Source organism: Lynx canadensis, chromosome D2, assembly GCF_007474595.2.
Source record: "Lynx canadensis isolate LIC74 chromosome D2, mLynCan4.pri.v2, whole genome shotgun sequence".
NCBI classification, from domain to species: Eukaryota; Metazoa; Chordata; class Mammalia; order Carnivora; family Felidae; genus Lynx; species Lynx canadensis.
In genome coordinates this window covers 725,258-742,982 of record NC_044313.2, presented here as the reverse complement: position 1 = coordinate 742,982, position 17,725 = coordinate 725,258, and the positions used below count along the sequence as shown (strand labels likewise).

The window sequence follows — 17,725 nt, the reverse complement described above, 5'->3', positions numbered from 1 at the left end:
ACGCCCCCAGCCGAGCGGCCGGAGGTCTGTCCCTCCCCGTCCTCGCTGACGATCAGTATGCTCAGTCTTCCCAATTGTAGCCATTGTCACAGCGTGCTGTGGTTTTCCATGACCGTCAGCGTCTCGCTGGTTCACTGGTGGGTTCACCATCTCTGCACGTCATCGCCCACCATCCACACGTTCCCCTTGGGGGTGTCTGCTCAACTGCCCCCTTTTCATTGGGTTGTTTCTTATTATTAAGTTTTAGGAGTGTTTTAAATTAAAAAGAAATGTTTAATGCTTATTTATTTTCGAGAGAGAGACGCAGAGTGGATCGTGGGAGGGGCGGGGGGGGGGGACACAGAACCCGAAGCAGGCTCCAGGCTCCGAGCTGTCAGCACAGAGCCCGACACGGGGCTCGAGCCCACGAACCTCGAGATCGTGACCTGAGCCGGAGCAGTCGCTTCACCGACTGAGCCACCAGGCGCCCCAAGAGTGTTTTATATTCTGGATCAAATCTTGTCAGTCATATGGTTCACAAATATTTTCTCCCAGTCCGTGCCTTCCCTTTTCATTCCCTGAATAGTGTCTTCTGAAGAGCAGACTCCAATTTATCAATTGATTCCTTCATGGATCATGCTTTTGTTGCCATAGGTGAGAAATCTTTGCTGAACCCAAGGTCCCGAAGGGGTCTTCCTCTAGAAGCTTTGTAGTTTCAGCTCTTACCTGTAAGTCTATGATCTGCTCTGAGCTCAGTCCTTCCATCTGTGTTTTGGGTGTGCATTTCCAGTGGCTCCAGCACCGATTTTTATTTAGTTATTTTATTTTTAAAAATTTTTGTTAACATTTATTTATTTCTGAGAGACAGAGAGAGACAGAGTATGAGCGGGGGGAGGGGCAGGAAGGGAGGGGGACATAGAATCCGAAGCAGGCTCCAGGCTCCGAGCTGTCAGCACAGAGCCCGATGCGGGGCTCGAACCCACAAACGATGGGATCATGACCTGAGCTGAAGTCGCTGGCTTAACCGACTGAGCCATCCAGGCACCCCCAGCCTACTGTTTTGAAGAGTAGCCTTTCTTCACTGAACTGCCTTTGCTCTTTTGTTGAAAATCAATTTTGTGTCTGTAAAGTGTGTCTATTTCTGGATTCTCTGTTATGTTCCATTGATCTCATGTCTTACTTTTACATTAAAACCACACTGCTTTGGTTCCTGTCACTTTATAATAAGTCTTAAAATCAGATAGTGTTAGATCTCCAACTTAGTTTTTCTTTTTTTTTTTTAACTTTTTTTTAATGTTTATTCATTTTTGAGAGAGACAGAGACAGAGTGTGAGCGGGTCAGGGGCAGAGAGAAAGGGAGACAGAATCCAGAGCAGGTTCCAGGCTCTGAGCTGTCAGCACAGAGCCCAATGTGGGGCTCGAACTCACAAACCGTGAGATCATGACCTGAGCCGAAGTTGGACGCTTAACCGACTGGGCCACCCAGGTGCCCCTAGTTTTTCTTTTTTAAAGTTGTGTTTGCTATGTTACGTCTTTTGCAATTCTATATGAATTTTAAAATAATTTTGTCAATTTCTGTAAAACCTGCAGCTTCTTGGTCGGGACTACAGAAAATTTAGGGAGAATTGAGATCTTAGCAATATCCAGCCTTCTGGCTCATGAACATGGTATATCCCGCCATCCGTTTGGGCCTCCTTCACTTTCTCAGCAATGTGTTACAGTTCTCAGGGTAGGCGTTTCCACTTTTTTATCAAATTTCATTTTCATTCTGTCAAATGGTATTGTTTTGAATTTTTTTATTTAAAAAATTTTTTTAATGTTTCTTTTTGAGAGAGAGAGAGAGAGAGCATGGGTGAGGGAGGTGCAGAGAGAGAGGGACAGAGAATCCCAAGCAGGCTCCATGCTGTCCGCGCAAAGCATGATGTGGGGTCCGAACCACGAACTGCGAGACCACGGTCTGAGCCAAAGCCGGATGCTCGACCGACTGAGCCACCCAGGCGCCCTTGTTTTTGAATTTTTAATATCTGGTAAATTGTTGGGAGTATACAGAAATACAAAATGAATCTTTGCATCTTGTCCTTGCGTCCTGAAGCCTTGGTGCAACTGCTTGGTAGTCCCAGTAGCTTTATTATTGTTATCACTTTTGTAGCCTGCGTGAGGTTTTCCGTACACGTGATTGTGCTGTCTGAAAGCAAAGGCTGCTGTATTTCTTCCTTCCCAACAGGGCACTTTGAATTTCCTTCTCTCGCCTGCTGAGTGGGCTACAACTCAAATACAACTCAGGAGGAAGGGGGTGAGAGTACATAGCGCTGTCCTAGCCCTGGACTTCCACCCAGGTGTGGCGGGGGTCCCACAGATGCCCTCTATCAGCTTGAGGAGTTTTCCTTCTATTAATAGTTTGCCGAGAGTATTTTTCTTTCAATCAGGAATGAGTGTTGGGTTTAGTCACATGCTTTTCCACATCTACTGAGGTGATCGTATGTTTTTACTTTAATTTTAAAAAAACATGGCGAGCCAAACTGATTGATTTTGAATGTTACACAATTCCCGGGTGGCTTAGTCAGTTGGACATATGACTCTCCGCTTAGATCATGATCTCGTGGTTCATGAGTTTGAGCCTGTGTTGGGCTCAGTGCTGACAGCTTGGAGCCTGCTCGGGATTCTCTCTTTCCCTCTCTCTCTGCCCCTCCCCCGCTCATGCGCACACGCGCGCTCTCTCTCTCTCTGCCTCTCTCTCTCTCTAAAAAATAAAAGAAATATTAAAAGCAAAAATGAACTATTGGGACCTCATCAAGATAAAAAGGTTCTGCACAGCGAGGGAAACAATCAGGAAAACGAAAAGGCAACTGACAGAATGAGAGAAGATATCTGCAAATGACATACTAGATAAAGGGTTAGTATCCAAAACCTATAAAGAACTTATCAAACTCAACACCCAAAAAACAAGTAATCCAGTGAAGAAATGGGCAAAAGATATGAACAGACACTTCTCCAAAGAAGACATCCAGATGGCCAACTGAGACATGAAAATATGCTCCACATCACTCCTCCTCAGGGAAATGCAAATCAAAGCCACACTGAGATACCACCTCACACCTGTCGGAATGGCTAAAATGAACAAGTCAGGAGACTCTGGATGCTGGCGAGGATGTGGAGAAACGGGAACCCTCCTGCACTGCTGGCGGGAATGCAAACTGGTGAGGCTGCTCTGGAGAACAGTGTGGAGGTTCCTCAAGAAACTGTAAACAGAACTACACTACAACCCAGCAACTGCACTACTAGGTATTTATCCAAAGGATACAAACATGCTGATTCAAAGGGGCACACGTTTATAGCAGCGCCATCGACAACAGTCAAATTATGGAAGAGCCCAAATGTCCATCGACTGATGAATGGATAAAGAAGATGTGGTTTATATACGTAATGGAATACTACTCGGTGATGAAGAAAGAATGAGATCTGGCCATGTGCAACAACGTGGATGGAACTAGAGGGTATTATGCTAAGAGAAATAAGGCAGTCGGAGAAAGACAAATATCACGGGATTTCACTCATATGTGGAAGTTAAGAAACACAACAGATAGCATAGGGGAAGGGAAGGAAAAATAAGATAAAAACAGAGAAGGAGGCAAACCATGAGAGACTCTTAAATACAGAGAACAGACTGAGGGTTGCTGGAGGGGAGGTGTGTGACGGGTTGGGCTAAATGGGTGATGGGCATTAAGGAGGACACTTGTTGGCATGAGCACTGGGCATCATACGTAAGAGATGAATCACCGGGTTCTACTCATGAAGCCAAGACAACACTGTATGTTAACTAACTTGAATTTAAATAAATAAACAAAAAAGAATAACAACAACAACAGCAAAAGCATTAAAAAAAATTCCGAGGATAGTCCCGACTTGACATTGATGTCTTCTCCTTGTTACATATCGTTGGATTTAATTTGCTGAATTTTTGTTTAGAACGTTTGCATCTATGTTCGTGATGAGAGGCATCTATCTGAGGCTCTTGTTTTGGTATCAGGGTAATACTAGCCTCATAGGGTGCTCCCCTCTCCTCAGTTTTCCAGAAGGGTTTGTGTTGAATTGGTGTTATGCTACCCTTAAATGTCCGCTGGGATTTGCCGCTACAGCTTTCCGGGTCCGAGGTTCTCCTTGTGGAAACTACAAATTCCGTTTCTGTAACAGATGGAGGGCTATTCAGATGATCTGTCTCCTTTTGAGTGAGTTTTGGTTGTTTGTGTCTTTCAAGGAATCTTCCACATTATCGTGAAGTTGTTCAGGATAGCCCCTTATTATCCTTTTAATATGTGTGGGATCAACGGTGATGTCACACCTCTTATTCTCTGATATTGGTTATTCACGTTCCCTCTTTTCTTCCTGATCAGTCAGGCAGAAGTGTGTGTATTTATTGATCTGCTCAAATAACAACTTGTGGTTTTATTGATTTTACCTTCTAATTTAATGTTTCCTATTTTACTGATTTCTGCTCTGATCTTTGATTTCCTTTCTTCTGTTCATTGGGGAGCTGGTTCCTTATCTCCTTCCTTATGGTGAGGCCTGAGGTCATTAATTTGGGATCTTATTTCTTTTGTCATACGGTCATTTAGTGTCACAAAATTTCCCCTAAGCATTCCATTAGAGATGCCTTAAACATTTTGACGTGTTTTTCCCCCCTTCAGTTCAGAAACACTTTCCCTTTTGATTTGCTCTCTGGCTCATAGTTATTTTGGTAGATGCTACTCATTTTCCATGTATCTGGGCAATTCCACCCATAGCTTTCTGGGTTTGTTTTTTTAATTGAGGTAAAGTTCATATAACGTGAAGTTAACTGTTTCAAAGTGCACAGCTCGGTGGTGCTTCGTGTGTTCGCAGCCTCGGGAGGCACCTCCTCTGCTTTCAAAATGTTTCTGTCATTCCAAAAGGGAACCCCTTACCCACTCAACAGCCATCTCTTCTCTATGGCCTCGCAGCCCCTCCCCTGCAACCACGAATCAGCTTTCTGCCTCCATGGGCTAAACTATTCTTTTATGCTGCTTTTTGATTTCTACGTTAATTCCATGGCAGTCTTGGTACACCATCTTTTTTTAATTTATTTAAATCTCTTTATATTTATTGAGACTTGTTCTATGTTTAGGATCCAGAATATGATCTATCGTGGAGACTGTGTCGTGTGCCCACAAAACAAAAAGAATGCGATCCTGCTGCTGCTGGGGAGATGCATTATAAACACCCACTATGCAACCTGGTCGGTGGTGGTGCACAAACCTAGCTCTCTGCCTGAGGTCTTCTTGTCCTGTTAATACTGATTTGTCTGCCTCTCCGCCGCAACGTCACGAGTCTTTCCTTCGTTTCTTTGGACGATCTGCTATTAGGTATTTAGGGTTCAGAACATGACGTCTCCGTGGTTACCGGCTCCCCTTACGCCATGACACCGACCCGCTCGTCCCCGAGACGCTCTTCCTCCGAAGCCTGCCTGAGGCGGGCGGGGCCGCCCGGCTTCCTTCACTGTGTGTCAGCATCGTGTACCGTCTCCCATCCTTTTACTTCCGGCCTAGTCATGTCTGTAAAGCGGCTTCCCTGTAGGCAGCGCATGGTTGGATTTTGCTTCTTCATACCATCTGATGAGTTCTGTCATTTAACTGGGGATCCAGACCATTCTGGTTCGCGGGACTGTGACATGACTTGTTTGTCTCCCGTACGGCCCGCTGTTCTTTATTCTCTTTCCCCTTTTTCCGCTTTCTTGAGGGACAAGTGAATGGTTTTTAGGATCTCCTAAGCCCTTCTTGGCTTATTAGGCATGCCTCTTTGTTCTGAGATTTTCGTGATCCCTTCGGGGTTTAGAGTATATTTTGCCGCTCCACTCAGAGCACAAAACTCCTTCACACTGCTCTTGTCACACGTCTTGTTTTCACGGGTGGTACCGACCTGATGCTACGCTGTTATCATTTTGCCGGAACAGTCAGCTATCCCGCGGAGAGATTTAAATAACGGGAGAAAATCGTCACAGGTTTTCCCGGGTAGCTCACACTCGCCGTGCCCTTCGTTCATCTGTGCAGATCACATTTCCACGTGGGGCCGATTTCCTTCCGCCTCAAGGACAACTGTGCGGTCCCGTCGCGTGTCTGCTGCCACGCGCTCGGCTCTTGGAGGCCCGGGGGAGTCTTTACTTCGTTTTCATCCTCGAGAGACGTGTTTGTTGGGTACCGATCAGCGGCTCTCGCTCCAGGCTCTTCGTGACGCTGCGTCACCGTCTTCCAGACGGCACTCTTTCTGTCGAAGTCGGCTGCTCTGCACTTACCGTGTGCTTTCAATTCCGACCCGTCTCGAAGAGCCCTCGCAGCCACCGGCCGGAGACAGCTGGGTCACAACGTGCCCTTGGCATACTTGGATTCCAGTAGGCTCATAGTGGCTTTCAGCCATTATTTCCTCAAACAGCCTTTGTCCCCTCCTGGCCCTCCTCTCCTCGAAAGGTTCCGATTATTGCGCTCTCGGCATGTCGACTCACAGGTGTTCTGGCGATCTCCACTCTTGTCCGCGGCCGCCTCCGACCCTCTCAGTCTCTGCTCCCCTACCCATCCGGTGCGTGCCTCCCCACACACGTGGTTTTCACCTCTGTCAGTTCGCTCTCTCTCTCTATGTCTCCTGTATCTCCACTTAGCCTTTGGAGCTTGAGGAATGCAGCCAGTAGTAATTTTTAACATCCTTGCCTTTGAACTCTGGTATCTGTGCCAGTTCACAGACTGTTCTGAGGTGTATTTCCTGCTTGGGCATGGTGATTTTCGCACGCGAGTTTTGACTGGGATTTTGGCACGGTGATTTCTCACCCTTTGCCAGACGTGGCGCATCTTGCTTTTTTGGCGGATGGACATTTGTGCCCCGCTCTTGCCTTTGCCCCGGGACCCCAGTGCGCAGACACTTGGATGACTTTGCAGGCTGATCTGGGGCAGGGCTCATCCAGGGCCGGATCATCCCCGACTGGCCTCGGGGTCACGAGGTTGTCCGCTGGTGGGAGCAGGCGCTGCCCCAAGCCTGAGTGGGGGCCCAGCCCCGTACCTGTCCCCCTGGGTGCCCCTCGGCCACCTGGAGTGTGGACGGCGGTGGGGCCGCCTCTGCTCAGGATGACGGCACGGATGCTGACATCTAGTGTGTTGAACATCTGCTTCACGTTTTTGTCTACTTTTTGGTTATTTCAGAAGGGAGGGCAAATCCAGTCAGTGTCACTCCCAGAAGTGGAAGCCGGCGGCTTGGTTAAGGCAAGTGGGGGGCGTCTGTGCGTGCCCCGGGGGTGCTCCGGGCTCCGGGGGGGGGGGGCCCAGGGCACAGACTCACCTCTTGCAGGGACAGTAAGGCTCGCACGCTGCAGAACAGCTCCTCTGCATCGGCCACAGCTCTCTGGACTAAGTCATGTGCCTCCAAGTAATACGCGGTTCTCTGCTCCTGGTCTTTCTCGTTCTGGGCACATAATCTTTATAAGACCAAGAGTGGGATTCAGAACAAAAATCTCAAAGCACTAACGAAGTGCGGAGTATATAATTTCTATGTGACTATATTTTTATTAGTACTTTAAACCCTTTGATGAGATGTCTTATACGTAAAGATACAAAAATAAGTACGCGCCCTGTACTGCTTTTGTCAAAGTTAAATCTACACCTGGCAGACAGACCAACGAACCAACCCAACGTTAACTGTGCTCATTCAACCACCGAATCTTCCCATTGGTGCTTTTCCGCATGTTTTAAAGTTCTTCCACGACCGCGTGTCACTTGTGTGATGACGGGCCAAAGGCCGCCCTTCACACTGTGCACACTGTGAGCCTGTGTGCAGGCTCCTTCTCCCTCACAAAGGCCGCTGTTAGTACCTTACACGTGGTTTTGAGCTTCGAAATGCCTGTGTGCACCCCAAGCACGCGGGTGGCCAGGGCGGGGTGGGTGGAGGGGAGGTGGGAGGGGGAGGGCATTTACTGAAGCCTCACTCCTCTGCCTCTGGGCCAGCGCCTACCCGTGATGACAGTGGGGACTTCGGGAGGTCACATGGGGGAGGGTGACAGAGCCCCACTGGAGGGCAGCGCCTGGGCTGCTCCTCAGGCCAGAGCCAGTGTGAGCAGGTGCAGGGGTGTGCGGGGTCGATGTGTGCGAGGCTGTGTGTGAACACCTGTGAGTGATCACGGGTGACGTGCCCACGTGTGTGTGACCGATATGTGAACGCTGTGGGGGTGTGCGTGTGTGCCTGCGTGCGTGGGTGGGGCGGCATGTGGGGCTGTGAGTGTACATCCGTGTGTGTGCAGAGACGGAGCTGGTGGGACACTGGGGGGACTGGATGAGAGCAAGGACACCTCCCTGTGCCGCTGTCCTGGACGGAGGTGCCCGCGGCCACAGGGCGGGGCCAGGAGGAGGTTCTGCTGGAGGGCAACAGGGGCCGGTGGGGGCTTGACCCAGGAGGAAAGCTGGGCCTGTGGTCAGGACGTGGAGTTGGGGGGCAGGGGCAGGGAGGGGGCCGGAAGGAGAATGGCCTGGACAGCCCCGGGGGCAGTGCGCGGTCACGGGGGGAGCGGCACGCCGGCCCGGGCAGAGCTCCGGGGCCCGGGAGGGCCGCTCACCTCTTTATCTTGGCGCGCTCTAGTCTTATATCCACACAATTGTCTCTGTAGCCCCAGGTGATCAACCTTTTCTCAATTTCCATCAAGCAATCGTCCATTTTGTTCAGCAGAAGCAAGCATCCGGGAGGTTCGCCATCAGCTGACTCCTGAGCGGCCTTGATCTGGAGGCTCACGCACCTGTATGGGACGTGGGCCGTCACGTGTGGCCACCGCAGTGTCACCAGCGTTGCCGGAGGAAACACCTGAGGAGCGCTTCTGGAAGAGCAGAGACCGCACGGGCCACACACACGCCTCCGTCACAACGCGATAAAGTCGGAAGGTAGCAGCCCGCGCCCCGCCATCACATGCTTCTGGAAATTCAAAACCGCTCTCCTCTGACTCAGGGGCAGAAACCCACACGGACGGGGCGGTCTTCGCACATCAGACCTGCGGGCCGCTGCCAGGGGGCGTCAGGGGCGCCTGCCGGGGGAGGGGGGACAGGCTGGATGACCCACGGGACCAGTGAAAATGGAACAGGACAGCGCCTCTCAAATACACAGCCAAGAACTGAACAAAGACAAAGCAGAAAATCAAGAAAACCAAAATACGACAAAGTCCTGGCTGCTCTGGTCAAGAAAGCCAGAGCTGCTTCTTCGTTGGGGTCAGTTAGCCGTGGGTGTGGAGTCTCATCTGGGAAAAGAGTGAGGGCGCCGAGGAGGAGCGGGACCTACGAGAAACGCTCTGTGAAGTCACAGGGGAAGAGCCCAGAAACACGTCTACTAACACAACCGGAGGAAACGATTTTCTAGAAGGATAGAAGTTACCAGAAAGCTGGCTCAAAAACAAGCTGAAAGTCTGCAAGACCGGTAAGCACAGGAGACCCAGCGCTGCTCTTGGAGGCTCTGTCCCCAGTGCACCTGCCGTCTGCCCCCTGGGCGGGAGGCGCAGAACCACCGGCCAGAACAGAGGCGAACACGGAGCAGGACAGACCCCAGGGAGGTGTCTGCTCCCAGACGCAGTTCCACACTGACGGAGGGTGAAGGGTGGAGAAGACCCCGCAGCCAGCCCCCAACCGGGGCTGGGCCCGCCCCTCAGCATAAGGGGCGTCTGCTCAGAAGCGTGCGTCCCCTGAGAATTTAGGAACAAACCAAGCCACCTGCACCCCCGTCCCAAGAAAAAGGCACTTTGGAAAGAAAGAGACACTGCCCCCAGGAGCCCGAAGGCCGAAGGTCAGGCTCCCGAGATGTCCCCAGGCCTCCCTCCCCCAGGGGCCGCGTGCAGCAGGCAGGGGGGTCCCAGGGAAGGCTCTGCTCCAGAGCAGGTCGCCTGGGTAGGGGGTTGTGGGCGGAGGGCTCTCCGCGTGACTCCCTGCACGCGATAGGTTTGAGATGCCGCATAAAGGACAAAGTGAGCCACGACCGTCACGCGAATTAAGCTTTTCTTACAAAGGACTACCTGGCCTCTAGGTCTGTGGCCATAAACTCCAAGACGGGCACTCGGTTCGGTCTTTCTTTTTGCAGAAGCTTGAAGGTGTCTATCAGTCTCTGAAACAACTGGCAGACCTGGGGACGGCAACGTGGCGTCGGCGTGTGGCCCTCGGCCACCGGGACCGGCCACGGGCCCTTCTCGAGCGCACCCGGCCCCCTCACCGCCACTTCTCTGCCTTCGCCCTCCATGGACAGGAGCGTGTCCGCCAGGGTCAGGGTTGAGCTGTACCAGAACTCCTCGCTGCCCCCCAGGCGCTGCGCCCACTGCACCAACTGCTTAGCTTGTCCGTAGTTTCTTTCCTTGTTCGCCAACTGCGCTAGAAGGTGCAGGCATCTTGCTTGGGCACAAGGATCATCAAGCTCCTGAAAGACGTAGAAAGACAGGAGGGGGGTCGGGAGGGGGAGAGAGACAGAGACAGAGAGAGCAGCTCCGGGCGCCAGGCCTTCCCGCACCGTGTCCACTGGGCTGCTCCCTGACCTCTGAAGGAGGCCCCGTATTTGCCCTCAGGGCACAGGGGTGGGGGGCTTGAGGCCTGTACCTGTACCTGTGCTAAAACCACTTTCAGGGTTCCAACAGTGCCAAGGGCCCTGGGAAGCCCCCTCCCCTTAGCGGCAGGTTCCAGTGTCCCCCCCCCCCCCCCGCTGCCCAGGAGCCCCCGTCCAGATGCTGGCCAAGGGCCGGCAGGTGAGCAGATTTTGCACCCTAGTTGGCCAGGGCTGTCTCATCCCCCACCCATTGCGCATGGTCGCAGGTGGCCTGGGCGTGGGGCGGGGGCGCTGTTGGCCTCTGACCCACAGCCGGCAGGAGGACGCAGGCCGGAACAGCGGCAGTCCGAGGTGGCCCCGGACAGGGCAGCTGGCACGTAGCCCAAAGAGACCGAGGGCCTGGTGGGCCTGGGGCCTGCTGTCCCAAGAGCCGGGGCTCTGGACGGCAAATACAGGCTGGAGGCGGGGAGGGCGACGAGGTGCCTACGGGAGGCGGACGTGTGGGGGTGGGGCTGGCCGGTGGAGCCACGGCAAAGAGGCTGATGGCGAGTTGCCGTGGATGGAAGCGGGGCCTGTACCTGCAGACACCCCATGGACATGTCACCGGGCTGTGACTGCTATGGCCCCACAGAGGCGCGGCCATGGGGTGGGTGGCTCAGGGCAGTGGATGGCCGGGAGGGAAAGACCCGTGGGCACGTGGGACCCGTGTCAGGTTCTGGAGGCGGCAAAGGTGGCCCAGCCACGCCCTGGGGACTGACTCTGCCCCAGGGGCTCTCAGAAGAGGCCGTGGCCAGCAGGGTGCTGCGGCCTCTCGGGCCCCACCCCTCGCACCCCTCCTGGCCCTGGAGTCTGGACCGCACGCGCCTATCTGGCCGCCAGGCCTGCACACAGCTCTCCTGCTGGCCGAGACCCACACGCCTGTCCCCACTGCCTGAACCTCCCACGCCTTGAAGTTTTGTGCCTTTATCGGGGACTTCTCTGTCTCTGACCACCTGTCTGGCTCTGTAGCTTTGCCTGGTTCCCCAGTGGACACAGTTCTCAGAGCCGGACGCAGGTAGAACCGCCCATCCGCAGGTGTTGGAGGGCCACGATCTCCGAGGAGGGGAGCACACGTGGGCATCCATGCTCCTGGGGACACAGCCCAGGAGAAAAGCAAGGGCCCAGCTGGGAAGGGAGGCTGGGCTTGGGGTCTCCAGGCACTAGAAGGGCCACTCATGGGGGACACCAGGAGGACCAAAGATCTGTGCTCGAGGACAGAGCAGGTTCCAGAAGCCCAGCGGACGGAGTAGTGGGGCCTAAGGAGCCGAGCAAAGATCTGAACAGCCAGGCCTGAGTGCTAGCCTTTCCAAGGGGGCTCGGAAAACCCCAGGCTTCCAGGGAGGCCCTGGAGAGGCCCCAGACACCTGCAGGGCCCACACCTGAGGAGACAGGACAGAACTCATGGGCGGGGGGCTCAGCCCGGGCCTCCAGGCTCTCAGCCTCCGCACACAACGGCAGGAAACGCAATGCTGAACAGCCCGCTAGGAGCCCTACCATCCAAGAGAAAGCGGCCGTGGAATCAGGCCCACGGCAGCCAAGGGAAGCAGGGATGTTAGCAAACTCTGTGTACAGAAGGCAAGGAAACCAGAGGAACGTCAGGCAAAGGGCAGAGACTCAGATACAAACCAAGATGGGCGTTCCAGAATGGCGAGCAGCAGGCTGGCTTCCCAGCAGAGGGCGCACGTCCCCGCGGGCAGGGCGGCCTCTCACCTGGAAGGCCAGGTAGGCCTCCGACAGCAGCAGCCTCGCAGGCTGGTACAGATCCACCTCCAGCAGAACTTCCGCCTTGAGGGTCCACAGAAGGGGAAAGGACGTCCCCTCCAGCCCAGTCCCGGTCTCTCCGTTTATCTTCAAGATCTGCAAGGCATGGCAGGCACGTGTGCCCCCGCGGCTCCACGCCAGGAGGACCCGCTTCGCCGGGCCGGGCCCCCTGTCTCCACCGCGTGCAGTCTCCCGGGGCCTGTGTCTTCTGACCGGCTGCCTCACGCCCAGCACGCCCAGCACCAGGTGGCCCCTGCTCCCGCCCGAGCCCCGTGCTCCGTGGCCCCGCTGTCCTGTACCACGCGGCACCCGCACCAGCACGGGAGGGGTCACCGAGCCCTTGAATTCAGCAAGACACCGGGGCTCCTGGCACGTTCCTACCAAGTGTCCCAAACGGTTGACTCTGGGGGCTCACAAACGGAGTCTCAAGTATGGAGCGGTGTCCCAAGCATGGTGGCCTGGATGGTTACTTTCCTTCGGGGGCAAGACCGCCCAAAGTGTGCCCACTGCGTGGAGGGGAGAGCTGCTTGGTGGTCAGACCTCCGGGGCCGCCTCTCTAGCTGCCCGGGCCTCCACTGCCCTTCTTGGTGGGCCCTCTGTGCCACCCCCAGCCTGTCTTCTCGGAGTCCTGCCCAGGCCCCTGGGGGGAGCACTCCATGGCGGTCTGTAGCCCCGTCTTCCCCGGAGACGTCCGGGACCCACAGGGAGGGGACACAGGAAACCCGGCAGGAGGGTTTGGGCGCAGCGCAGTCACGGCAGGTCCTGGCCAGTGGCTCGGGCTGCAGCCTCAGCACCGTCCCTGCCGAGCCAGGAACACGGTGCTGCGGGCAGAGTGGGTACCTTATCCTTCGCTATGAGCGGCTTTGTCTCTGCTTTCTGGACCGCAGTTACGGGCTCGGGCACCATCGTCAGACTTTCTTCGGAGAGCAGTTCCTTGTTTTTCTCCTTTCTCAAGGCGATTTCTTTTCTGCAGCTAACATAAGTAACACAACTAATACGCCAAAGAAATATGATGGCCAAGAAATACCTGAAAATGTCCAACTTCATCGGTCGTCAAGAAATACAAATGAAAATAGCTACAGGAAGATCGAGATTACAGGTAATAGAAAATGCCCATGACTGCCCCCAGGCACAGCCCCCACCCCAGGCACTGACCCCAGGCGCAGATCTGCACCCCCCCAGGCACAGCCCCCACCCCAGGCACTGACCCCAGGCACAGATCTGCACCCCCCCCAGGCACAGCCCCCACCCCAGGCACTGACCCCAGGCACAGATCTGCACCCCCCCCAGGCACAGCCCCCACCCCAGGCACTGACCCCAGGCACAGATCTGCACCCCCCCCAGGCACAGCCCCCACCCCAGGCACTGACCCCAGGCACAGATCTGCACCCCCCCAGGCACAGCCCCCACCCCAAGCACTGACCCCAGGCACAGATCTGCACCCCCCCAGGCACAGCCCCCACCCCAGGCACTGACCCCAGGCACAGATCTGCACCCCCCCCCCAGGCACAGCCCCCACCCCAGGCACTGACCCCAGGCGCAGATCTGCACCCCCCCCAGGCACAGCCTCCAAGGCCGAGGGTCTCCCCACAGCCCACCGTCCGGCTGTGATGAAGGATGGGGCCTGGGGCTGGAGGGGACTCAGCCGAGAGCAGCCCCAGGTCGGCCAAATCGTCCCTTCTGGACAGGGGAGCGTGTCCCGCCGACAGGAGACCTAACAGCCGGGGGACGCGCCGTACCTGGCCTGCTCCATGTCACAAAGGTATGTTTGCCCGACCACCTCTTCATGGTAAGTCGCTGCTTCTTGCAACTTCAAATCGGAACAAACTAGGGCAAGTCTAGGGGCAGGGGGGCAATGAGGAGAGTTAATGGGGCCACACAGGACCTGGTGGATCAGAGTCAGGCTGTACTGGGACCTGATAAAAAGTGGTGAACGGAAAAAGAAATGTAGAATCTAGTGAGGTTTTCAGTAATGTTTAAACCCAAGCAAAATTACACAGGTGACTCTACCAAATTTCAGGCAGAGAAAATTTTAATACTCATTCATGTATTTTACTCAATACCTACTTATGGTCTCAGGGTCACCTTCAGAGGTAAAACTCCGGCACAGTGGCTGGGGCTCTGACCACCTCCCCCCTCAAGGAGAGAGGCTCCACTTTGATTCTGGTGTAAAATGGTTGTATCTTGAAATGATGTCAAGCTTGCGGCACAAATACCATAATTACTATACGCCCCTCGCCCAGATTCCTTCAGTGTGAACACTTCACCACATTTGCTTTACCGTCTTCTCTTCCTCCCCCAACACCCTATATTTTTTTCTGGATGATTTGAGTGTCGGCTACAGGCACAGTGGCCCTTTATTCTAACACTTCAGTGTGCATTCATTTCCTTAGAACAATGATCTTCTCTTAAAGACCAGGTAGAAATTGTAAAATAAAATTACTATTTTATGTTCAAATATATTGATTGATTTGGTTTTACAAATCATAGGCACTATTATTTATAGAAATAGTTGACTACAGAATTAATATATGAAAACGCTGTTTGCTTTTATATTGCTTCAGGGAAATTTTCATTTTAGCCACCTAAATGCTCCCCAGTTTCCCTGAAAATAAAACAGCTATACTGACCGAAGATGGTACAGATCTTTGAGGCTCTTGCTGTCTACCACGGAGGCTGCAATTAGTACACCCAATTGCAGGACTGGGATGGTGAGCTCGTAAAGGGACATCTTCTGCAGGGCTTTGACCAAGTGGTCCAGATAATACAAACTGTATGTCTACATAAACACACAACAAACATGTAAGGTCAAAGAAGGGAGGAACGTTAGACCACTAGCTTCTAGGGTCTTTCTACAAAAACCTCTATCCTTCTCCATTCCAAGCACAGCTCTAAGCACACAGCAGGTGTTCAACAGTGTTTGTTGAACAACGAATGAATGAATGAATGAATGAATGAATGATGTGCTTTCCTCCTCTCCTTCACTAATAACTTTTATCTTGTCATGTGAAATCACCCACAATCTTCAACATCCAAGTACAGTTAAAGGGCCTCACAAGAAACAATCCATTTATGAGGTGCCTGGGTGGCTCAGTTGGTTGAGCGGCTGACTCTGGATTTCAGCTCAATTCACAATCTCACAGTTCATGAATTTGAACCCCACACCGGGCTCTGTGCTGACAGTATGGAGCCTGCTTGGAATTCTCCATCTCCCTCCCTCTCTTTGTCCCTCCCCCACTTGTGCTCTTTCTCTCAAAATAAATAAGTAAACTTTAAAAACAAAGAAACAATCCATTTACATATTTACTCAAATTAATGTTTTTGTTAGATTTCTTCCACTAAAAACTACTGATCCATTAAAAACAGACTTTCTTTAGGAACACAAACACCTGCTTTAAAATTGAATATAGATCGAGAAGAACTAATACTTACAAAGACGAACTAGGTTTGGTAAAATTAGAGAAGTTAGATGAACTATTTTTAAAACGCACTAAAAGCACTGAAAACTGGGAAATGCTGGGAAAAATCACTGGGCCGAGACCTGGAAGACGATGGGTGTCCAGAGAAATTAGCCTCGCGTATTGGGGTACATTTGTCCTGGGAATGTCTGCTGATTCAAGAGGAAGCTGGGAGGCTGAATGATGCTTCTGATTTTTTTTTTGTAGGGTGGAGGCAAAAAACTGGAGTTGAGGGCCCACTGAAAGCTACATGTCCCGGCTGGCTCCCAAAGGGCTGCACCTTACAGTTAAGGGTGATCTAGAAGTAAAGCAGCCCCTTCAGGAACTTCATTGAAACCCAGTGGTCTTTGGGTGGCCTGGAAAACGTGTGGTTCTTTGAGAGACTAATAATTGGTAAGTCCTGGTGAGGTTGATCAGGAAAGAGGGGTGGGAAGACACAGAAATCCCTACAGACCCTACAGTCACTAAAAGATAATAAAAGGATATTAAGAACAACATTATGTTGGGGCGCCTGGGTGGTGCAGTCGGTTAAGCGTCCGACTTCAGCCAGGTCACGATCTCGCGGTCCGTGGGTTCGAGCCCCGCGTCAGGCTCTGGGCTGATGGCTCAGAGCCTGGAGCCTGTTTCCGATTCTGTGTCTCCCTCTCTCTCTGCCCCTCCCCCGTTCATGCTCTGTCTCTCTCTGTCCCAAAAATAAATAAACGTTGAAAAAAAAAATTAAAAAAAAAAAAAGAACAACATTATGCCAATACATCTGAAATTTTATATTAAGTGAAAATGTCCTAGAAAAACACAATCCATCAAATTGTAAGAAGAAACAGAAAATCTGAAGATCTGTATAACCATGAAATAAACTATATTCATAATTTATGACCTTCCCTTATAGAATAGGCCTAAAGGTTTTCACCAGGGAATTCTACCAAATTTAAGGAAGAAATAACAAATAATCTTATATAAATGCTCCCCAAGAATAGTTAAAATAAAAGGTGTGTGTAGGGGGGATCTTCTCTGGTGGTGAAAGGAACATTCTGGCTGACCCTGTGCTCTGGCGTCCCAGGTCAGAAAGGTTGTCTAAAGCCACAGGGAAAATGGTGGAAAATTCACTGCCCCCATTGCCAGAAAGGGCAACTACAGCTTTGTTCTTTTCTTAAGCTCCCAATTTGGCTTCATACTCTATCTTGTATGGGCTTTTCTTCCTAAGTCTCGGCTAAACTCCTTAGGCTTAGCCTACTGGCCTCAAAAATATAGAGAGGTCGCACTGCCTGCCTGCCTCCTCGTCACGACAGTAATCACGTATGTACTCCTATTTGGAATAGACACGATCAGTACCTCTCCACTCAACTCCATTCATACAATCAGAGAACTCTGCTAAGAGTCAACAGCAGAAGAGATACCAAGAGCCCATCCCAGCATTAAGGAATATTCCCTTAATGATGTGAACCGCAGCCGAAGAACCCGATGCCAAAAACTGAATTGTATGTAGACTTAACACCAAGCATTTATTATATTTTTGACGTAATAATTTTGACCGTAATTATTTTTACTATTTCTCTTAATTAATACCCAACACTGAAATGTAAAAAAGTTGAACTTCCCTTAGATTAAGCTCCATTAATATTAGAAATGTTCTCAAATATTGGTTATTAATGGACAAAATAACTGAAATCGTGCATTACCATATACCAGACTTAAAAGAAAAAAAAAGTCCTGAGAAGGAGAGATTCTCGTGGTTAGGCAGATGGGCCCTAGACGTCACCCCACGGGTCATCGTAAGAGGGAAGCAGGGAGGGACGTGACACGGAGGAGAGGACCCTGAGGTCGGAGACAGAGACGGGGGGGGGGGAACATGGCCCTGACCCAGAGACCCCGGGACCCCGGGAGCTGGGCGAGGCAGGGAGTCCCTCCCCTAGAGCCCCGCAGGAAGGTGGCCCCGC

At 52.3% G+C, this 17,725-nt stretch overlaps 1 protein-coding gene across 1 annotated transcript in view; it reads right to left on the bottom strand.

Annotated features, from left to right (window-relative positions):
- The window catches only part of CFAP46 (cilia and flagella associated protein 46), a 95,759-nt gene that overhangs the window by 23,039 nt on the left and 54,995 nt on the right, over window positions 1-17,725 (bottom strand). The window contains exons 32-39 of the mRNA XM_030334764.1: window positions 14,964-15,112; window positions 14,073-14,171; window positions 13,174-13,306; window positions 12,283-12,429; window positions 10,210-10,410; window positions 10,016-10,122; window positions 8,582-8,758; window positions 7,315-7,450 (exon numbers count right to left, since the gene is read on the bottom strand). Coding sequence (XP_030190624.1) covers window positions 7,315-7,450; window positions 8,582-8,758; window positions 10,016-10,122; window positions 10,210-10,410; window positions 12,283-12,429; window positions 13,174-13,306; window positions 14,073-14,171; window positions 14,964-15,112 — 1,149 coding nt within the window. The remainder of the gene's footprint in view (window positions 1-7,314; window positions 7,451-8,581; window positions 8,759-10,015; window positions 10,123-10,209; window positions 10,411-12,282; window positions 12,430-13,173; window positions 13,307-14,072; window positions 14,172-14,963; window positions 15,113-17,725) is intronic.